This window comes from Rhyacophila brunnea, unplaced genomic scaffold (genome assembly GCF_057557595.1).
Source record: "Rhyacophila brunnea isolate RB1 unplaced genomic scaffold, BYU_Rbru_1.0 scaffold_23, whole genome shotgun sequence".
NCBI classification, from domain to species: domain Eukaryota; kingdom Metazoa; phylum Arthropoda; class Insecta; order Trichoptera; family Rhyacophilidae; genus Rhyacophila; species Rhyacophila brunnea.
The window spans coordinates 18,799,959-18,821,866 of record NW_028232893.1 but is presented as its reverse complement, the minus strand read 5'-3'; the positions used below and the strand labels follow the sequence as shown (position 1 = coordinate 18,821,866).

The 21,908-nt window shown below is 35.3% G+C and overlaps 1 protein-coding gene across 1 annotated transcript; it reads left to right on the top strand.

The window, feature by feature from the left end:
• The first annotated feature begins 606 nt into the window (after positions 1-606).
• On the top strand, positions 607-8,592 carry Mst85C. The gene is made up of 3 exons (XM_085950395.1): positions 607-1,261; positions 5,698-5,931; positions 6,684-8,592. Exons 1-3 carry the CDS (start codon positions 945-947, stop codon positions 6,850-6,852), a joined length of 720 nt encoding a protein of 239 aa, XP_085806521.1. The 5' UTR covers positions 607-944; the 3' UTR covers positions 6,853-8,592.
• The last annotated feature ends 13,316 nt before the right edge of the window (positions 8,593-21,908 follow it).

The following is a 21,908-nucleotide window of genomic DNA, read 5'->3' as shown; positions in this document are numbered from 1 at the left end:
TAGCATTTTAATTGATGTTAACGCAACTAAGCACCGGTTAAAAAGTTACACTTGATTTCACATAACATATTAACATGTTTATTGTTTATATAGTAAAAAAAAAAAACAAAAAATAACGTGTGCACGTAAAAAGTTATTGCCAGTAAGAAAAGTTGTTTTTTTAGATCCATTTTACTCCATTCGTATTTTATTGTGGCTCTATTTTATTTCATTATAAAAAATACATTTTTAGAGAAGCATTTTATTTATTTTCACTTCGAGAAATGATATATTTTTCAACTTCAACAAGTCTTTTCTAATAAAATATTAATATTTACTGTCGAACAACATCTTCTTGGCTACGTGTTAAAACTCCTCCTCAAACTCCTCTATTATAAACTAATAAGCTCCTCCCATTTAGTCGACGACAGCGCCTTCTGGCTTTTGCCTAAATCTTCTTGTTGGACAGTAATTACATTGTAAATTGTTATTGATGTTTTTTTCATTTTTAAACAATGAAGTTTTTTACATTTGGATTTTTAAAAAATAATGTAGATGGAACTGAGTATACCGAGAGATTGTCTATGCCAAAATCTAGAAATTTCGGGAATAATCAATTTTCCTTTCATAACCAACCAGCAGTTTTTTTGTTGGCTGGCTACATTAAATTGTCTCATACACAAACAAAACTTATTTTTTCTGTGTCGGAATAAATGTGAAAAACATTTTGACGAATATCGGTACCGATTTATAACTCAATTTACAGAGTATTCCTTGTTTTAACGCGTTATTACCGCGTTTCACAATTCACATTGTTAAAAACAACGTTAAATTTCGATCGAAACCTGTGAAAGGTTAATAGAACCTTTGTGTATAAACTCAGCTGTTGTCACATTGGTTCCGTTTTTATTTTGTTTATTTGATGTTCTGTAATAAATAAAAAAAAAACAATGGAATTTTAGACAATGTCTCTCTCCAGCAACAATCAGTGGGAATTATTCGATCACGCAAATAAGAAGATGCTGCCGAAAAATCGAGGCGGCTTTCTAGGCTACGATCCGAACGACAGCAATCCGGGTCCTTCTCATCGTCACGGCAATAATATGTGTCACGCCATGCCTCACCCCACCGGCCTACCTTGGAATATCAACGAGATGTCGTGGGGAATGTCAGCGCCGCAGCCGACGCTCGTCGAATTCACGGCCCAGCCGGAGTATCAACACAAGATTAAACCTTCTGGAGTACTGCATTGCAAGCGAAAATCCGCTGTTGAACCTCATATGTAAGTCTGCCGAGCGGTTTTTCCATATCTTAAGAAGGTATTTTGGTAAATGTGCTGCAGATGCCGTCATGAGATTTTATAACTTTCTTTTTAGACCAAACCAAACCTAATTTAACCTACCCCAACCCAATATTACCTCATATAATCGTAGTTTGTGATAATGGTGCATCAAAATGTATGAAGATTTCAAATTTTCAATTAACGATTATTGGATTGAAAATCTTTTGAGACGAAATCCAAACCAAAACCTACTGTAACCCAAAAATAAGTAGGTTGTGTTAGGTTTTGCTCCGATTTTTCGTCTCAAAAACCTTCACCAAAATGACGATAAGGAGTACCTACTATAATATTACCGTTCAGTGGTTCATGGAGATCAAAGATTGATTCCAGTCCACTGACTGATGGAATTCTTGTTCATCGTCACTCTGTATTCTGTTAACAATTATACCATTAGGCATCAATCCAACAGGATATCACTAGTTATTATTAGCTAATTCAGTGTTACCCAAATTGGGTACCCCAAGTGTACAGCCTGAGTGGACAGCGCTCGACGGGGCGTGAGCGGCGTGCGCAACTCAAACGTATAACCAAAAAACGACTTTGTCTACGAACATTTTCACACATGGTTATACGCTTGAGTTGCGCACGCCGCTCACGCCCCGCCGAACGCTGTCCACTCAGGCCTTACACTAAGGGGTGCTGGTAGGCATGCAGGTTGTATAAAAGTATGGTAAGGCAAGCTGGTAATCAAGCTTCAATGTTAACATTATTATATTATATGGGTACATTGTAATGACGGTCAAAAGGTAAAAGTAAATCCTCTATGACGTCCTGCATTTTTTTTATCGCGTCGCTAATTCTCGTAAGTTGTTGGCTATTGTTGGCCTGGTTCATTTAGTTGTATGAGAAAGCCGATTCTTGCCTCTCTTTTTATTTAATACCTCTGTGCTCTCCATACTGACCGATCAACGTTTTGATATTTTTAAAATGAACATTTTATGGATATCTGGATTGAGTTTTGGACACATTTGAAAGTAAAAACGCCGAAGAATCTCTAAAATAACAAGAAAATCTTATAGAAGTGAGGTAAGGGATGTGTGATGGGGTAGGTAGGTTCCAATGAGTAGAAGAATTTTGTGCGTGATAAAGTAGTCCCAGTTTATTTCCCTTAACCATCAAAAGAGACAATAGTTAATACAGATTCGTACAATGAGATTAATGAATTTTACAATTAATAATTTACGGAGATTGTGTTGCGAGAAAAATTACTAATCATTGAATCGTAGATGCGTCTTGAAAGTTGAACGGCGTTAATACGTATGTGTTGTCGATATTTCGCTTCCTCGGTTTTTATAATGAATTGAGCCAAAGGAAACGTAAAGTTGGCTTGGGATGACTGACCTATGGTGGGTTCATGCCCTGTAAACCATTTCGTAGAATTCTGTCTCTGCTTGCATTATGGCACAATGTTATCAATTAATTTATAATGTATTTCTTGTTACAAGGTTGCGCCATCGCATTTTTGCACGTTTGTTCTAATAAATTTCCTCGCAATAACAATCGGCTTGAAATTGATGCGTCGGCCTTCCATAAATTCTTATGAATGGTGAATTTAGCAAGAAATATAATTTACATGTTTTGTGAGGCGGTTGCTCAACCGGGTTCACTGACCGCAGAATATATCATTGACAATTGGTTTGAGATTGATTTGAAAGACACACTTAATATTAGTTTTACAACGTAACATAGTTTTAGGGTAACAAATTATTAACTTAAGATGCTAACTAAAAAGGTACAGTCTGTCTGGAGATCCTTGTAACCCTTATGCGGGGCCACACCGGCAACAAGTCGCACGACAACTCGTTAAATTTTACGATAATTATCATAATTGCTTAAGAAATTTTACGATAATTATCATGCTTATCGTAAAATTTAACGAGTTGTCGCGCGACTTGTTTTCGGTGTGGCCGCACTTTTACAGAAGTAGCAACAAATGAAATATTGCAAAGTGGATTTAAAGAGTAAAAAAGTATGGTAAATTTCCAGGGGGAATTACTTTTTCTAAAAATGGGGCAGTGAGCCAATTGAGTTTAGGAATTTCTGCACTAATAACTTGACTAGTCATAGTTGTTGAAAATTGATACAAATTTCATAACATCCTAATTCCCGGATGGCACCCCATATGGGAGTACCTACTTAATTTTAAAAACGTATTCTATGTATTAAACACTAATTGTATGTATTTGGTTTCATTTCGAAAACAGTTAAGTATTGTCCTGAACAGTGACGTCCCGTGGGGGTAGGCAGATTGAGCGTCGCTTGGGGGCGGCAGTTACTCGAAGAGCGGCAAATCGAGGATAATCAATAAATATATATAGGAATAGGTACCTAAACTTAGTAATAGCAGAAATATCTTTTCTTTAAAAAAATCAGCTGATTGGGTGGAAACAAAATGTACCTATTAATTAGCATAAACGGTTTAACAGGACTGTATTTTTTGTCGGGTTCGCGATGTTTAGTTTACTTCTGTTGTCTTTGGACATCACTCCTTGATGGCCAGCAATGACACGTGCAGATTTGCAAATTATAGGTAGGTACATACTTGGGTGCCTAATTAATTTATCCAAATATTTTTGCCAGTCATTCGCGAGTTTGGAAAGTTGTCAGGTGTATTTTTAAATGTATCTGAAACCGTGGACTCGCAATATTGTCTATTGAAGTAGAGATGACATTTAAATTAAATTTTGTGGTACTTATATATTTTGTTAACCACTTCCCAGTTAGATTTTGGTGAGAAAGAGTGTCTAAAAATTGTCAGATATTTTTTTAAACAATTTATTAAAAATTTTATTTTTACGTTTGTTTTACTTTTTTTCACATTAAATTAACACTTTTTTACAATATTTAAAATTTTATGAAAAATGTGAAATCTTCTTTTAACGTTTTATTATAAATTGTTTACATGTTTTTTTACATTTTATCACAACAGATATGTAGGTTTATGTTTTAAATTTTACGAAAATAATATCTTTTTGGTATGGTAAATTTTGAAAAATTCAATACACAACCCTACATCACAATCTCGTCTCCTTCCGTATTCGTTTGTCGTTTTCATTCATATGTGAGCAGCATACTTTGCACGTCTAGTAGGCCTTTCTTTATTCGCCGTAGGTGGTATTGGTTGGTAACTAAAATGAAGCTAATAAGTATGAATAATATATACTTATTTTTTACGAACATACTTCTAAAATGTGCTCAAAAGTAACTAAATCATGGACTATAGATACATCTAGACGCCACCCGTTGCATTGCTAAATGAAGCTGCGTGCCATGCGTTTGGTTTGTGAGCGAGCGAACGCATTCGTCTACAAATGTTCGAGACCATAGGCCATTTCGGTAGTGCTCGCCCAAAGTGCTCGCACTAGACGCTCAGAATTAAAATATAATTTTCTATTTTTTTACGTTATATAGTATTTTCAAGCGGTCAAAATGCAACCATTAGGTAAAGATATCCATACTTTAAGTTATTTTAAAGAAACACTAGGTCACTGATATTAAAATATATAATAATATACAAATAAATTATCACGAATATGTATCAACTTACCTATGAAACGTAATACCATCTTCTTGCTTATCAGTACGGCTACCATATTTTAATACAACACACAGAACCATCTTTCCTACTTAATTAACTAAAAATATTTACCACTGACCTTATGTTTAACACAAAAAATAGCAATTTAGCAACACGAGCTACGATGCTACCTGAAGCGATTCACCACGATTTGTCGGCGATATATTTGGAAACTAACGAAAACATATGTAGACCTTTTATCTTACTCTAGCGCGTGTCGCAGAGATTATAAGGGTGCCGAATACTTTCTCACTCGCACTCATGCATCGTTTTTGTTCAGGCCTTGAACTAAATTCAAATTACAATAACATGCGACATACCTAACACAAAAATAACTATGAATGAACAATGAAGTCATTGACATCGTAATATACACAGGCCTGCTCTGCCCGGCAGTAAATAAAGCTTTTGTTATGTCATATGGCTCATATATCACTCAAATACCAGTCAAAACAAATAATAAACTGTGTGACAAGTTGAAATACGATCTTCCTGAATGTAGCTCATGATAAACATTCTTGTCAAGTTAAGAAAAAAAAAGCGCGAGTGAGACTCGGGCTAGTCAGTGTGCAAAGTAAATCCGCGCCCGAGTCACACTCGGGATAAACAGTCAAGTGGTTAATAATATAATTTCTTAGATATTGAAGTCATGAAAGGATAATAAAAAATACTGTATAATGGGGTGGCATTTTGACGCTGCCTAGGGGCGGCATTTTGTCTAGGGACGTCACTGGTCCTGAAATGTGGGTCGAGATTGTTTTGTTGCTACATACTTACAGTACGCTTATGTTTTTTCCAGTCCTTCAAAGCAGCTGATAACGGATGAAAAGATGGCTGCCCACTTTGATGGGCTTCACATATCTTCCGAGTACGGCCAGAACAACCGACTCGGAGGGGGGGACGAGTCCGAAGACATGGAATTGCCTTGCACCAGCAGAGGCACCCGGTTCAGGTCCGCCCAAAGAGTAGTGCTCTGCGAAGAAATGCGGCAGCTTAGGAGCGAACCAATTCTGCCGCTATCGTTGCTTCAGAGGTAAATATTCGTATCACGATCCATACATCTTAATCCATCAGGGGTCTAGGAGAGTGCTTCTCAAACTGGGAGTGTACACCCTTTGGGTATGTGGAAGCCTTTCTAGGTTTGCGTTGATGGTTTAGCACTTTTGTTTGGTTAATTATTCATTCGGATGACGGTGTCCTCTAGCTCCTTCCACTCTTTTGGTCCCTAGTTCTTTGCTGCTACGTTATGAGTTTATCAATCCATTGAACTAAGAATACTATTTGTAGATGATGTTGGTTTGTTTTTTAAATTCAATTAAACTCTGCCTAAACCAAATCATTATTTTGATTAGACCATGTCCACAGAGTAGAGGTTTGTATTAACAGTTTTTTGTGTTTACGAGAAATGGATGTTAGCCACTTGCTCAACCTTCAAGACCATACTCTTGACTACAAACACGTATTGTAAAACAAAATGTGTATTTGCCAGACCCAGGATTCAAACCTGGGACTTATGACATTATAAGTTAACACGCAAGCCGCTCGGCCAACGTCGCTAAACCAAATCATACTTATAGATAAAATATCTAAAAATATGTGCATACTTATTTTAGATTTATTATGGTTTGGTCTAGGCAGGGCTCTAATCAACGCAGTATGAAAATAAATATGCTTGTATGACTGACAAAGTGTATGCTATTTTTGTCAGGTTTCCACAGCCTACCTTCATCTCTGACGTGCTGTAAAATTACATTACCGTTTCTTAATCTAAGTTGTTTTTTTTAGGATCGAAAAGCCCTGCATGTCCCTGGTGCTTTGGAAACCACCCAAGAGACTGGACTCTCCCCAGATCGAAGACCCCAACAACAATCCTCGCCACGCGGACAATAACAACTGCCATGGCAGGACCAGTCTCCTAGTTCCCGACACCAACTCCATGGACATGGACATGTAGAATAATTAACAATTACTCTCATATTATTAATCTAATGATAAGATTGTTAATGTATATTAAACCATGTTAGCCCGAATATATACTATGAATATACCACGTTATTTAATAGGATTTGGTCGTTTGCCATTCATTTAACTTCACAGGAAACAATTTATCAGTATACAATGCAGATATATAAAACAAGATATCGGTGTGTTATTGCATAAATATTGTAAATACAGATAGTTTTTACCAAAATTTATAAATATACACAAATTATTCGTTGGTATTGTACCTCCTTCTCGGTTGTTCCTCCGTGGCTGAGGATCGTAACCGTGTTGTAATGTGTTATTTTCTGCACAACCAAGACTCCACTCCTCACGATCCATTGCTTTTTTCAGGGCTGAGGAAAACTACACTTGCTTTCCTGGAGGTTACCCAAAACCACCAGTCTCCAGGTTATCAGGTCCGCACTGAATAATTTGTCTAAAAATTGCTGAATGCGTCCTAGACATATTGTCGAGAGTCATTTCTTTATCTGGAGTTTCTGGATTATTGATTCATCCGTTCTGTGCTCTGTCCAAGATATACGAAGCATTCGGTACCAACACCACATTTTAAAGGCATCAGTTACCTTTCGCTTCTTTGTCCTCAAGGTCTATATGACGACACCATATAAAAATATGGACAAGACTTATGTTTACACAAGTCAATTGAAGTTGTTCAGTCCTTCCATAATATAGTTTTGTATAAATTTTTTCGCAATCTGTGTGCACTTTTTTATTTCTGCTTTACATCCGTCCATCGCTAATGGTCGATCCCATATATACCTTACCTTTATGCTGTAAAAATATTTCTTATACAAAGCATTGTAAGCTCATACATTTCAGACAATCTTAATTCAATGCGCTGATGCACAATCACAATCGTAGACTCATTTGCTTTGGCTTTTTCCATGTGATAACAATATTTCAACTGCTCTTACTGCAGACATTATGCACATACTCAGAGTAAGATATGACTTCATTTCCAAACAGTCAATCACCATTTGGCAAATGTGATGTGAATTGAAGGCAAAATTTTCAATTGGCTGCTCATAACACACTTTTTTACGGCACCACGAAAAAGTCTTTCTACCTGCACAAATGCAAAATTTTTTAAATTCATTGAAATATGGTAATTTAAGAAGACACTGTCTTAGTCAAATACAAAAATAATATCTCTAGGTCGCAATCATTTGCATTCGATTTAAATCTTTTAAATTCGATTTTCTCAATAGATACAAAACAGGATACAAGTATGTGCACTAACCCGTCAATATTATAGTATCATCTGTTTTATTTCATTATATGTTTTCTTTTAAAGAATGTTTGGCTAGACAAGTACAACTATAACTTGAGGCGTTTGAAGAACTAATAACTTGTAATACACTGGCGATACTCACATCACGACACTAACTCCAAGGTCATACCTCAAGTTATAACTGTCATATTAGGGATGGCGAACCCTTTCCTCTAAGTGTTTCAAATTTTATACAAAAATTATTTTAAAAATATTCACGTCTCAGATAAATAAACCAAAATACTGCCTTATATTATATCAGACATTTTTTTTTACAATTTAGTTGGAAATTTGTTGTTTGGTGTCAATTCATTTATTTTATGTTTATAATTGAAATGAGAGATCATGCTACAACACATGATTCAGTCAACCCATTACGAATGTCATATTTTATTTTTGATTTGAAATTATTCATCGAGGAAAATAGTTGTTCTCAGTCACGTATTTACTCAAAGATTGGCACAATTGGCAGTTTATTAATTTTTTTATTGAATTTAACATACGTATCTAGGTATCTTTACCTAGATACATGTACTATTTACGTATTGTATATGTATCTTTTTTAGTCACTGACATTGCTAAGAGTTTATGATAAAAAAATATTGTTTAAATTGTCATTAATTAGATAAATTATATAAAAATAATTGCCCTCATGTCATTGGTTCGCCATCTCTATATCATTGTATGTCCGTTATACACGCATACTTTGTATTTCATTTTATACAGTATTACTACTAACTAAAAACTTCATTGAATTTTATTAATGGATACAATATTAGATTTTCTTGACATCACGCATTTAAAAATACCGAACCCGCGTTTTGTAAGATTTTCAAAAATTACCACTCAAAGAATTATGTCGACTAGATTAATTAAATATAAATTTTATTTGATTTTAATACACACTAAAAATCTATTTCATATTAAATAGGGTACATAATAACTATTACGTATGTTAAATAACATGATTTACTAATTTTAAGTCATAAGAAAAATGAATTTTGTGCTATACCAAATGTTTAGTGAGGTATTTTGTAAAATGTTGTAAACATTGTGCTCTAAAAGACTGTTCACACGCACACAAGTTGACAACATCATAAAAACGGCAATGAAGCTCTTGTTGACACAACAAACCGTTAAAATAAATTATATTTTATGAGGTTGCCAACTTTTTCTCTGTGCGTACACTAGAGGTGGGAAAACTGGTCAATTTTGAAGACTTTACTACCAGTAAAAAAAAAATACTTAGTATCGAAACTTGTTCCAAAATACTTACTAGTATTTGGGATATTATATAGAGCGTTTAGCTTCCTTGACTTTTTAGAAGCCATTTTTACACAAATTGTTTGTATAATTATTATCCATTTACACAACCAAAATTTTAATTCGGTTTATAAGTTCTAATTATAACACTAAACCCAGATAAATGCGTAAATATCAGAACTCGAGCACTAGTACCTATTCCGGGACTTGAGACTGACGTCAACGACGACATCGTGATATGTCTCATACTCAACTGGAACTAAAACTTGTCAGTTGTCACCATTTCTGTCCTTCACTATACCAACTTTACAACTGGGAAGAAAGAGAGAGCAATGACAGTTGAGTGTATCAAGGCTCGACATACGTGTATTATGCTATCTCGCTCGTGATCCTACTAGCGAGTTGCGATGCCGATGATCTCATCCCATGCGTTCAAACAAGTTTCTTGGGCCACACGTACTGAGTATGGGTAGTTGCATCCGAGACTTGCATGTACAAACTGGTGACAGTATTTCCAACTCACCTCTAGCGTACACGACTTAAAAGTTGGTTCTATAAAGAATATGTTAAGGTACACAATACTTTTTGTTAATAGAGCTATCAACTTATATGAGGAGACTGCGTTTCAGCTTGTTTACGAAATATACGATGTTTATGAAATATGAAATCGTATTGTATTAATAATGCTGTCTTCTCTGTCCGTCTTGTTATCTCTTTCATTCCTTACCGCTGGCTTTTATTGCTACATTGTGCTACATATTAATTTTATTATTGTCATGCACAGATTTTTTTTGGATTCGGAAACCATACTCAGTTGATATAAACGATGCCAAGTAATGAACTGAAGATATTTTAAACTGCAGGTCATGTCATGCATGACTTAAGGCTGGTTCGGACTGGTCGAATAATTTAGTCGACTGGCGAGTAATTTAGTAACTAAACGTGTATGAACAGTCAAATTTAGTCGAGTAAAATCATCTAGTTGAGTCGATCCATTTCATTCTATTTTTTCGGTCGAGTAGCGACCCCCACCACCTCTCACTAAATACTAAACAAGTTACGAGACAAGTCTGAACACGTTATGTTTAGTCAAGTTCATTAGTTGTTGTAGAATTTCTTCCTCCAATTCTTCTAATATTATATGAAGTTATTAACGTATTTTTTTTTTTAATTATAAAAATTTCAATAAAAATAATGTTACATTCTTATATCTTGTGAATAAAAAAAATAGTTAATTTTTGCTTTGTTACGTTATGCTCTGTTCATTTTGACACGTCACTTACTAATGTACTGCGTTCAGACACTTTTCAGTTACTAAATCACTCGCCACTCGACTAAATCACTCGACCAGTCTGAACCAGCCTTTGGAGCCAACTCGAATGAAAACACAAATTTTTCATAATATTTAGCCTTCGAACAAATAATTCAAAATTAAACCATTTCAAAAAAGTTTTTTTTACATCCTTTAGGAGGATAGATATTTTATAACCGAACGAATACACCAAACGCTTGCATCGAAATATCGGAGACAATACAGCATACAGACATAACAGCATTAATCACCTAATTTTTCATACCTACTATTTTGTAATAATATTTAACCATATTATGACTATTTCGTTTTTTGGTTCTCTTTAAAACTATATTGATAATATATATTAATTGCATTATTCTGGGATTATTTTTAATTGGGTATAGAATTGTGCAAGCACCTTCTAATTTTGGCCATTCCGCTCTGAATGCACGGCTGAGCATAGGTGTCAGACGTGGACCTGCAGCAGATCTTCATTCATTAATTACCACAATTTAATTTTACTTGTGAAATCAAATCTGATAAAAGAATTTCTTGTATGTATAACATGGCTCCTGCAAATTTAACCATTGTGATACATTGTGGAGTATATCAATGTCGAACGTTGGCAAGTCGAGAACTCCTTGTTGTTAATAGCTCTTTGGTGTTGTAGTGTTTTTTTTTTGTTTTTGACTGACTGTATATAGATTAGGATTATTAGAAATGCAGTTGATGTGGGCGGGCAAAGAAAATCTTATACCTACTCTCAAATGTTTACTCTGCTTTTTAGTTATGTTTTAATGTTAACCATTGATGAAACATCAGCTCTGATTAACATTGTTAAATGTTGCAAATCTGAATAATTGCATTGATGAGGGAGGATTAAACAAGTGCAAGATTGTAATTAAAAATGGGTTAGGCGCAGTTTTCACATCACCACTTAGATATTTGTGTTTGTCTTAAATCGATACTTTTCAATAAAGCCAAAAAGAAGATTGATTTGTATGGGAACTCCAATGTTTCTGTGTGAAAGTTAGTAATTCACTGACGAAAAATTTATCACCCTTTTCCTTTCTTCCACAGATTTATGCTTGAAACAGGATTCAAACACGTAACTGCTTCGTCTGAAAATATATAAGCATTTCATTTCCGACATTCTAGTATATTCCATGTTAATTTTTTCATAGCAACCATATTATATCGTCAGTGTTTTGTAAAAAGGGCGAATTTACTAAAATGCTATATTACAGGAGGATTTTTAGCTTTTGACATTTGTTTATTAATTACCTGTGGATGATTATAAATGTCTAACTAGTTTATACTGTATAATTGGCTTTATAATATAATATTTTAAAAGGCCTAATATGCCACATTCGCTTTTTATCCGTAACACTAAGTGGATATTCGCCCTTACTATTATTGTTTTTAAGTACTTTCCTGTGGAGATAGAAATTCGCTGTTTTTACACAACAAAGCTAGTAGTGTATATTGTTTTTTCAATAAAATCTCAAATTTCGCCAAAATGGTTGATACATCCTTTTTACAAAATACCGACGATATTGGCTTAACTTGTCCTTGAAATGTTAATAATTAAAACAGTTAAACCCCGTTAATTCGAAATAGATGAATCAGAAAATCCAAAAAAAAAATCGAATTACGAAATTCAAAATGTAAGGCAAAAAAACAGTAAAACTTGTAATAAAAACATTTTTTTTGTTCTAGTTTTGTAAAATTGTTAGAAATTGATTTAAATAGAATTTATGTATCTTCGCGAAAATTTCGATTTTTGGCGAATTTCGAATTAACTGTGATCATGAACGGGGTTTCGAGAACATGACTTACAACATTCTTACTACTTCCAAAATGTTAAAAACAGTTACGTAGAATTTACAATCTCATTTTTAACTTTGAAGTCGATTTACTCGACCTGGCACCGGTGTTCTTGTATCAGCTTAATCCTTACCATTTATTTTATCATTTACTAGTAAAAATGTTTTATTATGTGTTTACTGAAATAAATTTGTATTGTCTTTTTTAATTTTAGTCTCAGACATTGAGAATTTTTTTATCTGGATATTGTATTATTAATTTTATATTTTTTTATCTAACAATTTATTTGATTATTAGTTTAATGCAAAGTCAGTTATCTACCTCCACTTTAAAGTTTCTTTTAGATATCATATTTGTTAAGAATTTTGTTCATTAATAAATCTACTTTCTATCATGACATGTTCTGTCTCCTTCCTCTCAATAAAATTGGGTTAAAATCGGAAGTTGCTATGGCACACACAGCTTATTTCGATGTGTTATTGTTTGTCCAATACCAAAATAAAATTGTATAATAGTACCATTCTACTTCGTTATTCAGATTTCTAATTATTTCATAATCCTTTTAAATGATGCAGTGCTTATTTGGTTGTAATTAATAAGGAATTATAAAATTTATCCAAATGTACGTGTGTTTCGCTCAAGATTTCTCATGTAGGTATTTAATAATTTTTGTTGAAGCAAATAATTTGTATGAAATTTAATGTATACATATTGTGGAAGGAAAAGCATGTATATACAAATTTATGGGAGTTAACTGACTTTGCAGCTATTGCCCTCAATTATTCTATTCATAATTGGTATGTATGTTGTTGTGTATATTAAAACTATTAGATAATAATAGTACAGTTTACACTGTATGCCTTCCATTTCTTCCGCGCGATCCATGTGAATAATATTAATTGGGTACTGAGACAAAATCAAAGGGTTACATAATATATTATGGACCAAGTGATAATTAATAAGTAATTGTACATAATGCCTTAGCATTATACATTATGAACACAGTCGGTGAGTAATTGATATTTTTTGATTTATTATTTTGACTGGGCAGTATATAATACGAGTCATCTATGTCCTCAATGGTCAAAACCTAACGAAAAATATGTCTATGTTCTATGTGCCATTTCACACATTATGCAATGATCTATAATACCCCGTTTACACGTGCATGGATTTACTGCTGACAGTACGCATTATTGCAGCCCATTACAAAAAAATGCACGTGTTACGTGTAAACGATAGGATACTGTCATAATAGTTTGACAGATGCTTACAGTACGGTATTAGTATATCGCCACATCCAAGAATGTTGATATGCGTTAATTTTTTCTAGTTATATATCGTCGCCCCAAAAGCAAAAGGGCACTTGTGCAAAAATAGAATTTTGAGAAAAACGCATTTTGTTTTTTTTTATTGAAAAAAAATCGTGTGGAGGTTATTTCTTAATATTTTTTAATGAACTTCCGAGCACATATTGTGACTTATTACTCAAAGATTTAAATGCAATTTTTAATTTTCATATCTCGTGAAGATTCTCGTCACAGTTTTCTGCAACAAAATTTTTTTTTATTGTACAAAGGCCCTTACACAAAATCGTGGACATGTGACGTTTTTGTTATACGTTAATTGAAAATTCATAACTCGAAATGTCACAAGTGCCCTTTTGCTTTCGGGGCGACAATATAATAACCTATTAATCACTACACTTGGTCCATACCATAATATAATTTTACTGCAGTACCGAATCCATTAAAAAATGTCATACTTTCTATTTCAACTTTAGTCGTTACTGTACAATACATTATATTATTACTTGAGGATTTTTATATACACAAGTGTGATTGATTTTTTTTTTTTGAGAATTATGCGGTAATTAAGTCTCTGTGATTGCGTTTTATTATGATTGAATAAAATAAAAAATACTTAAATCAAAATGGAGTGTCTTTAATTTTTGTGATCAATCTATGCTGTGTTGCAGAAATTTACATACCTGTATGCAACGTTTGATAAATGGACTCGTCAAATTATTATGCTGCGGAAGTACGTAATAATTATTATTGTGAAGACTAAAATTGTGTAATGAGATGATTGATATAAATAAGTTGTTCAAACCATCTGGTGTCATCAAAGAATTTTGACTGTAGAGATTAGTGCCTGCCAAATTGTGTGCCTCAAGAGGTCCAGCTGTGCCGCATTGTAAGTATTTTCCATCACTTGATTATCAAATGTACGAGTGGGTCATCGATCCTTTTGCAAGAGTCGACTGTACGCACCTTATTATCAACAGTGGAAGAAAATGTAATGGACTTGAAAAATTATTCCGTGCAGAAAGCCTCAATTTCTGAGCTAGAGTTGTCAGCATTTCGGTTTGGGGTCAATATCCTCGATTAACTACTAGAGCTGTTAAATATCTGTTGCCGTTTAGATTGTTGTATCTTTATGTATAAGGTTAAATAAGCTCATGGAAATGAAATTAAAAAAAAATGGTAATAGTCACAGATGGTAGATGAAGAGTTGTGTCCGTTTATCTAATTTAGAGCTGCGTTTTGACATAATTGTTTTACATCCTTACTCCTTACTAATATAATTATTATGTCGTCACTGTTCTGGCAGAAGACACTAATTCGAAAAAATGACATATTGAGTTAGTTATACCAAAATGTTCCTTATTTCAAACTTTACCGTCTGGAAAAACACTCATTTTTATAAAATATACATTTACTTAAAAACAGTTTTGTGCAAACTCACTAAATGAAAAATTACGAAATGTTGCCTGGAAGTAACAACTAATTGAGTTGGTGTTTTCTGCCAGAAGCATTTTTGCTTTTCACCTTATACTGGCAAGCGACTTAGTGTCTATATTCTCTACATTCTACAACAATATGATCTGAGAGATTGACAGAGCCTGATTAGCAATTATAAATATTGCTTTTAATCATCATAGTCCTTTTATTCATTCATTTATTATTTTATAATCAAAATCGACAACAAGCCACTGATGTATAAAATACATTAAAAAGATTATTTACATGTAGTCCAGGTGCGTTACAACAACCCGTATACATAATCAGAGAGACATACTTTCTTCTGTGATTTGTTTACTTGAGAATATGATAGTATTCAATTTCAATTTTAATTTATTTTACATATTGTGGACATTACAAATTATAAGTTTAAGACGTTCACAACATGACATTTAGAAACAAATAAATATTATTAAAAAAGTATTATGTAATATTGTAATTATGCAATATTAAGTTATTCTATATTATAAATGTGTAAATACAAAAAATATGAAGTATATAGGTACAAGGAAGTACACCGGATGAGTTGAGCAGACCCTATTTTAAGAATTTATAAAATAACGTCCACCTATACTCATTCTCACGTAGATGGAATATATCAACATCCGAAGCAATTTGGTTGAACAGAGTTATTGCTCTCCCAATTGGCATCACCAATGGCAGGTTAGTTCTGCTCCTCGGGAGAACAAACAACTGATGCTCCCGATTTCTAAGATAGTTATCAGGGACACACAAGTCAATATTACCAAGAATGGCAGAGTTCTCATTCACACCACGTATTAGTCGAAAAAAATACGTGGCCAAATATTGATATCTTCTAGCACTTAAACTACAGTATGTTAGCATACCTAAGAGAAAGTCAGTTGGATAAAGCCACGGATAGTATCCATATAACCTCAAATAAAGGAGTCTCAAAAATTTCTTTTGAACTCGCTCCACCATAAGGTCATATTTCAACTGATGCGGGGCCCAAACAATCGACCCACTCTCAAGCCGGCTTCTCACTAAGGAATTATAAAGAATTTTTAATACAGTAACATCCGAAAAGACCCGGCAAGTACGCAAGACGAAGCCCAACATTTGTAGCGCCTTTTTACAAATGATAGCTATATGACCACTAAATGACAGCTTACTGTCAAACGTAATGCCAAGATCCCTTACAGATGGTATTCGCGAAAGAACTCTGCCATTCATCGAATACTGAAAAAATAATACTCGCGAGGCTCTGGTAAATGATAAAATATTGCATTTTTCAATATTGAAGTCCAGTTTGTTACGCCTGCCCCAATCTAATATATTGTCTATATCAAGTTGGAGTTGACGACAATCGTCCAAGGTGACAACTTCCATGAAGAGTTTCAGGTCATCAGCGAACAACAAAAACATAGCATTTTTAATGACCATTGCTATGTCATTTATAAAAATCGTAAACAGCAATGGCCCCAAGTTTGAGCCCTGAGGGACACCAGAAAATGTATTGAACATCTGTGACTGATAGACGCCATACGATACGTATTGTTGACGATTCCTAAAATAGCTCCCGAATAACTTCAGAAAACGATCGGACAATCCAATTAGTTGGAGTTTTTCCAACAGGATGTCGTGATCGACTCTGTCAAACGCTTTTGAGAAGTCATTGTAGGAACAGTCAACCTGATGGCCTCTATCTAGTGCTGACGACACATAATCTACAAATACCATCAGGTTAGTTTCCGTTGATCGGCCAACTCTAAATCCATGCTGCTCATTCATTATAAATGACTCAATTTTTGGATAAATCATGTTATGCATGATCATCTCAAGAACTTTTGCGGGTGCCGAGAGAACAGCCACCGGCCTGTAGTTCTCCACTGATGACTCAGCACCACTCTTATGGATTGGAGTAACCTTTGACATCTTCCACAATTCGGGAAAGATACCCGTCTCCATCACAAGATTAAATATATATGAAAGCGGGCCTTTGACAAAGTCAATACACCCCTTTAAAAAAAATGTTGGGAGATTATCCGGCCCTAAAGATCGTGTGTTCTTTAGCTTTTTAATGAACCTAAACACAATAGCAACATCAATCGGAAGGATATCAATAGATTGGGCACCGCGTGATGGTTTTCTTGACGTTGAGGCAACATCCAGATTCGGACTACTACTTGCGTAGACAGACCTAAAGTGACCGGCAAATGCCTCTGCCACTCCAGATCCGGTCACCTCTTCGCCTTTCCAACTCATTGAATTGGCAAACCCACCATCCCTTCTTAAAGATTTAACATAGTCCCAAAACGATTTAGAATTTTCGCGGATGCAATTTTCTACCGTTTCTATATGCGCTCGATAGGCCAGTCGAACAGCTTGCCGCACTCTTGAGCGATAAAGACTAAACATTTCATAGTCTTGCTGAATATGCTTAGTCTTCCAAGTTCTATGGTAATAATGTTTGACCCTAATGTCCCCGACAATTTCCCGAGAAAACCACCTCGGGTATCGCCTTCCACCACGACATGGCGACTTCCTTGTAAAACACTGGTCAAAAATATTATAAATAATGTTGTAAAAGTGCTGTACCGCGTCATTTACGTCACAAATTTCATACAACTCACTCCAATCTACCTCACCCATTAATGAGTAAAGTAAATCGAAGTTTCCCCCTTCAAACTTCCACCCCCTCTGCAGATTTATTCTGTGTGAGGGAATGTTAGTCCTCTGAATGAGAGTTGGACGAAAATCGTGTAAAAAAGATAAAGTAGGGTGATACGCATCTTCTCGTACGATCGGTGATATACATCGCGAAATCGATATTTTAACGTTGCTAAAAATCCTGTCTAGAAACCCATTAACAGAGTTAGGAACATCATTGTACTGGGAAAATCCAAAAACAGCACACAGAAATTCGAGTTCGCTCTTGACCCTTTCACTGCTGCGCGCTGAATTCAGGTTAAAATCTCCCATTACAATAATCCTTCTATCCCTAATTAAGATGTCGCTAGACAACATTTTCCCAACAAATAGTTTAAACATCTCCAATTCACTCGCTGGAGGAAAATACACGACACAAACATACGTGGTCACTCCGTTACAGGTTAGTTTTACCCAAAGGTCCTCATTAAGAGTCTCCAAAACATGAAAACGTTCGGCCCGTCACCCTTCCATATTTCTAACTCCCAAAAGACAGCCTCCACCCTGCCGGTGGCCTGTTCCGGAGTCTCGATCCCTTCTGAAGACCGTATACTCACTACCAAAATATTCATGACTGAAAACACTGTTATTGAGCCACGTTTCTGTTAATGCTATGACATCATAATCATCAACCAAAACGCCACTCGAAAACTCCACAGTTTTAGTTCTCAAGCCACGGACATTTTGGTAGTAGAAAAACAGCTCATTAGAGCGGTTACTATTCCGAAGTCAGCTACTTGGTAACCTCGGGGTTTCCACATTTGCCACCCATTCCTTTATAAATGAGTGACGTGGCCAATTTTCAGCCTTCAGAACAGTATCAGTAACGTCAGAAGGGATACCCACCTTGAATGATGCGTAGTCCCCTCTTGATTTAATCCGTACTACTGTAAATTCAGCGGTACATAACTTTTTTAAATATGTCAGGAGATCATTGCTAGTAGTGTCTCGGTGAAACGGGTGAAAATGATAGTGTTTCATCACTGGCTTAACCCGTCCTTCGAGACTTCCACGTACGGCGACTCGGCGTTTCCGTGAAATGGTAGCCCATCCGTCGTCAGTTTTTGTTTTTGCTGCTGAGGTCTTATCTGAGGCCTTATCACACGGTTTTTTTATTAGAGGTTGTGAAGATGTTTCTACATTATTTGGCACGGTACTGGACCCTGGTTTAATATATGATCCTTCACATAGTATTTTTGTTTTAATTTTCGATTGCGACCGTGTCGTCCTTGCATAGGTTGGTGGCGGTGTTGTTCGCGGTGCGTTATGGTAACAGGTTGGAAAGTGGTCGTGACTTCCAATCCTCACCTCCGTAACTTGGTACTTGATGAGAATCCCGCGCGTACATCGGATTCGTCGGAATCATATAAAGTTTGTTTTGCAATCTGTATACCTGAGACGATAGTATACACGAAAAGATATAGCACCATGCCAAGGAGTCGACGGGGCTCTCACTCCTCATATCCTCGATGGGCACCGCAAGTGCACCTCTGATTCACCTGCACAATATGATATGCCTACATGGTCTATTTTGTAATTTCGTAAGACGATAGCAAGTAATACACGAAAAGTCACGGTAGCAGCATCGGAAGTAGTCGTGAATCCAACTCCTCACTACTTAACTTGGAACTACAATTACACTGTCTGAGCATCTTAGTTTCGTATGTATATGAGAGACGCAGTATGACTTTGTATATTATTTGACGCTGGCTATTGTCAAGAATATAGGCATGGTGCCATTGTATCCAGCCAGTGTATTGGTTACTTTGGTGTTAGCATCATTCTTCTTCTTCATAGTAGGAACCTCATGGCCGAAGGTCGTGACTCATATGGGCTCCACCCCTCTGTGTACTGAACATCGTGTTCGAATTAACTACAAATTCAATATGTGCTTCTACTAACAAAGCTCACGTGACTCTTCTAACATGAAAGACGCAGTTGTTTCAATTGTGATATATCTACCCGAGGCAGTAAGAAACCAGGTCATGTTTCCAGTCGTAGAAGTGGTCATGCCTTTCACGAATCACCACTTAACTTGACTACATGCACATGGTTAATTTTCTATTAAGCCACTGCTGAAACAATTTTTCGTAATAATTATGAGAGATGCAATTTATTTTATGATTCGTCTGCAAGAGCCATATGCAGTAACTCAATTGATATTTTTTGGGACAACAAGGTGTCTGTAGGTGGATGTATATTCGATGAAATTGTTCGCAAAGTGAAGCTGGGCTGAAAAACTTTTGACCGTCTGAATAATGTCTTCAAAAATGACCCGTGCCTTAAGCGCAAAATGTTAAACCAATGTGTGCTTCCCGTAATCACAAGTGAGTGTGAAACATGGACCCTAAGTAAAGGAGAGACCCAGAAACTTATAGTAGCACAGCGTGGTATAGAGAGGTGCATGTTGGGCATAATGCGAAATGATTGTATAAGAAAACAGACAAGGGTTTGCGATGTAATAGTGTTCTCTAAAAACCACAAATCGAAATGGCTGGATACATAGCCCGAAAAAGGGACAACCGATGGACAAATGTAGTCATCCAGTGGTACCCAAGAGGTACAAAACGTCCGCAAAATAGACCTAGAGGCCGCTTGATCGATGAAATGGTTAAGTACTGCGGAAGTACGTGGCAACGCAACCCACAGGACCGAGAGAAGTGGAATCAGCTTGGAGAGGGCTTCATTCAACAGTGTATTGATTCAGACTGATGATGATGACTCTAACGATAGCTACTTTTCCACCAATGATAGTTACTCTGAAATTCCCTTTATTAATGTCTTCTACTTATTTGCACATGTACCTATTTATAATCTCTACGCTCTATAAGAATATACTATTGCAGTATGTATCTATCTCATTTTATTTATAAAAATACCTAGATAATTTTACGTACTAAAATTTTTCCCTAAAACTATGACAATGGCTTTAGAATATTCTGCATTTTTCTCCTGGCAGAAAACACTAAATAACACTGAGTGTAATCAGTACCGCTGAAAAAGACAAAATGTGTTATTGCAAAAAACACTAATTCGTTTTTTTATAAACAAATAAGAAAATAAACATTAAAAAAGAAAATTTTGTTTTATTTTTTACTTTAACCTTCTTAATAAACAGTCTTTATTTTAAAGTCATCATTTTTACGATTACTTAATAAACTCACATGATAGACCATTTCAAAAATTTTAAAAACTTCAAAGTCAAATTACTCGAAACTAGTATTCTCCAGTTAGTGTGTTCTGCCAGAACAGATACGATATGTAGACTGCAGCAAGTTTAACGTGAAGCGTGGCCATTTCGAGAACTACAATACTGGCAATCCTTTCATAATATATCGCAGCGCCAGGACGGCGGTCAATTTTCGTACTCTATTAACTGTATGTGTTCATAAAAAAATATTAGTTTATTATTTATTACCTATATGTACTAAGATTTTTTCATTATTCATATTAATTTAGTGTCTATTTAAAATTCTCCTTCCCCAGTGAGCTGTAAGATAAAAAAGTTTACCAAACACTGCTCTAGATGGTAGTAGTCGTATACACATTCCATATTAGGAATTTTCTTTCTTTCTTTCGACCATTTCCAATCCTAATAGGATCATATGGGCCTCCACAGAGTGGAGGTTTGTATTGACAGATTTTATTTTTACAAGAAATGGATGTCAGCCACTTGCTCAACCTATTAGGTCTATACTCTGACTCATACACAAATTGAAAAACAATATGTGTACTTGCCAGACGCAGGATTCGAACCTGGGACCCTCGACTCTATAGGCCGGCGTTTAAGCCACGCGGCCATCGTAGGAATTTTAGTTCAATAATAATTGTCTAGCCATTTGATTGTATACGTACATGTAGTTGGATTGGTGATAAAT